We start from the raw sequence: 2,515 nt of genomic DNA on the forward strand, positions 1-2,515 counted from the left end.
AAACAATACTTATGCAGAAAAGAAAGAAAATACAGATCATTGATTTTCTAAATTTTCTTTTTTTACTTTTGTAGATAGGCAGCGATGCCACTTGGATTCATTCTATAATAGAAACAACAAGCTCAGCCTCATTGTCATGCCTTTTATTTCTCTATTATTAGGAACTAACACCATGACCTTATTCTGTTAAGCCTTCGAAGGTCTTTCGATACTAAATTAAAACAGTGAGAGCAGCGACATTCCGAATTTTTCTTTGGCTTCCTTGTCGAAGGGATCCTCGCCCAAATACATGTAGATGAAGGCCCTGCAGAGAAGCTCACTTTCAACCTTGCTCACCTCCTCATCCATCACTGCACGCATCGAAGGTGTTCGAGTCCGGTTAGTGATAACTGTGATTGGTTAAATGATATATGGATATATATATATATATATAGAAAATTTTGTATTCTTCACTCTACTAACCTTTGGTTTGGAGAATATAACCTGGAAGTCGCGAGATCTCAATCACAGAACCAGTTGTTAGCTTGATGTTATCTGAAGCTGAACCCATGACCCTAATCATCAATATATATATATAGGCAGTTAAGTTTTGTGCATATATGGTAGCATAAAAATGTACTTGTTTGTTATGATTATGAAGACAAGTATATATATGATTTACTTGTTTGCGAGTTCATCGTTCTTCTTTCCGCCAGTTAGTTTTTTGATGGACGCTCCAAGACCTTCGTCAAAATTCTTCCTTACCATGCTCATAGTGAGATTAGAGAATACAATGACCAATTTTACTGTCATCTCCACATCACTGTCTATTGCCACTTCATACATTTCTTTGGTCGGTTTTGCTGGAGCTTTTCCTATCTTTGACTTCAGAACTTCTTTCATTTTCTCATTGTCTCCATACATCCCTGCAAAATCAAAATGACATCAACATATGTCACTGAAGTTTCATAAACAAAAGTTGTTTTTGATAGTGTCATACCAAAGGCATAGACCTTAACGCCCATGCCAAGCATGGACTTCTTCCTTAACCCAACACTCAGCAACTTCTTCCCATCACCCAATTTAACCGGAAACGAAACGCCGGTCTTCTGCTCAGTCTCCACCGCCACCTCCTCTTCCTTCTTCACTTCATTCTCAGCTTTCTTGTCACCTTGAACCTCCTCTTCGCTGGTCTGCTTCCCCGTACCCTTCGTTCCATTCTCGGTACCATTCACCGTGTCTTTTGTCATCTCCCCATCGGCGTTCACCTTGGATTCGGTGCCATTCACCTTGTCTTCAACCACATCTGCTGCCTTGGCAGTGACATTCTCAGTATTGTTGATTGCCATTCTTTAACAACGAGAGTTGCACAAAATAGGAAGAAGAGTGTGTGATTGCAAGTGTTTGTGTTGGGTTGGGATTTTGAAACACAGTTTATATAGAGGGAAAGAGATTATCTCATTGGGTAATGAGTAGTGGTGTCAATGTTTTTGGATTATGAATTGGTCTGTGTAGGTTCTCCACATATAAATTGGTTCACACATATCAAGAACTTGATCACTTCATGCAATGGCAGCAATGCTGAAAGTCATTTTTCATAGTCATTTAATGCCCCACTTTGAACCACTAAATAATCTTCACCAGGGATTTTGTCACATTTAGGTCCGTGGGCCTGGTCTGCCACAAAAAGAGTTTGATTTGAATTTCGGGCCAGGCTTGCGTCTCACTGGCTAGCTAACTTAGCTATTGGGCCTGGGCTTTATCGTCGATACTTAAATCGTTCAATAACGAGCTGAAATCAATAGGTAAACTTTAGTCACACCACGAATTTTACTAATTACACCCGATTTGCGTTGACATTCAGCAAAAGAATATTGAAATCCGTTATCCATTCATCATTCTCATTACCCTTTTACTATCCCGTGCAACCTTATTACCCTCCTCCATAAACAAATTAGGCCCATCATCCTCTAAACTACCCTCAAAATCGGATGTAAACACTCTCAAGTCTCATCCTCTTCAGTCACAGTTGGATCATACTCCAACTACATTTTTCATCAAATAACAAAGCATTTACTAGTCATGCAAAGTATATCCACAACACTTATAAACAGAATGTATGCAACAAAGAAAAATCATGCTCTAAACACTAATCAAAACCGAAGTATTGTCACAATTATTGAGTCAGCAAGAGAAACCTGTTAGTTCGGTCTTCAAGCATAGATTGCAGAGAAATGTGAGAGGATTGAGTGAAGCTCAATCACGAATTTGGAAAGGAATTAGATATAGGTTTATGTGTCACTGTAGCAAATGGGGGGAGGGGAAGTATTTTGTTGCGGAACCAAAACGACATCGTTTTTTCAATCCATGTGGTTGGTAACAAGCAAAACTGCGTCGTTTTGACTTTGCTTTTGTTAAAAAAATCAAAACGACATAGTTTTGTGAATCGTCAATCAATAATGGTCAAATGGATAGAATGACCATCTATGACACATACGAAAACCATAGGGGTCCAATTCCTACAAATTCAAAACGA

General features: G+C 38.8%; 1 protein-coding gene across 1 annotated transcript; it reads right to left on the reverse strand.

The window, feature by feature from the left end:
- Positions 1–216: 216 nt before the first annotated feature.
- On the reverse strand, positions 217–1,328 carry LOC120008694 (fatty-acid-binding protein 1-like). Its single transcript, XM_038859076.1, has 4 exons — positions 980–1,328; positions 662–905; positions 463–554; positions 217–350 (listed from the first exon to the last, which is right to left on the reverse strand). The coding sequence occupies exons 1-4, from the start codon at positions 1,326–1,328 to the stop codon at positions 217–219; spliced, it is 819 nt and encodes a 272-aa protein (XP_038715004.1).
- Between the last annotated feature and the right edge of the window lie 1,187 nt (positions 1,329–2,515).

The sequence above is a fragment of the Tripterygium wilfordii genome, chromosome 11 (assembly GCF_013401445.1).
Source record: "Tripterygium wilfordii isolate XIE 37 chromosome 11, ASM1340144v1, whole genome shotgun sequence".
Classification (NCBI taxonomy): Eukaryota; Viridiplantae; Streptophyta; class Magnoliopsida; order Celastrales; family Celastraceae; genus Tripterygium; species Tripterygium wilfordii.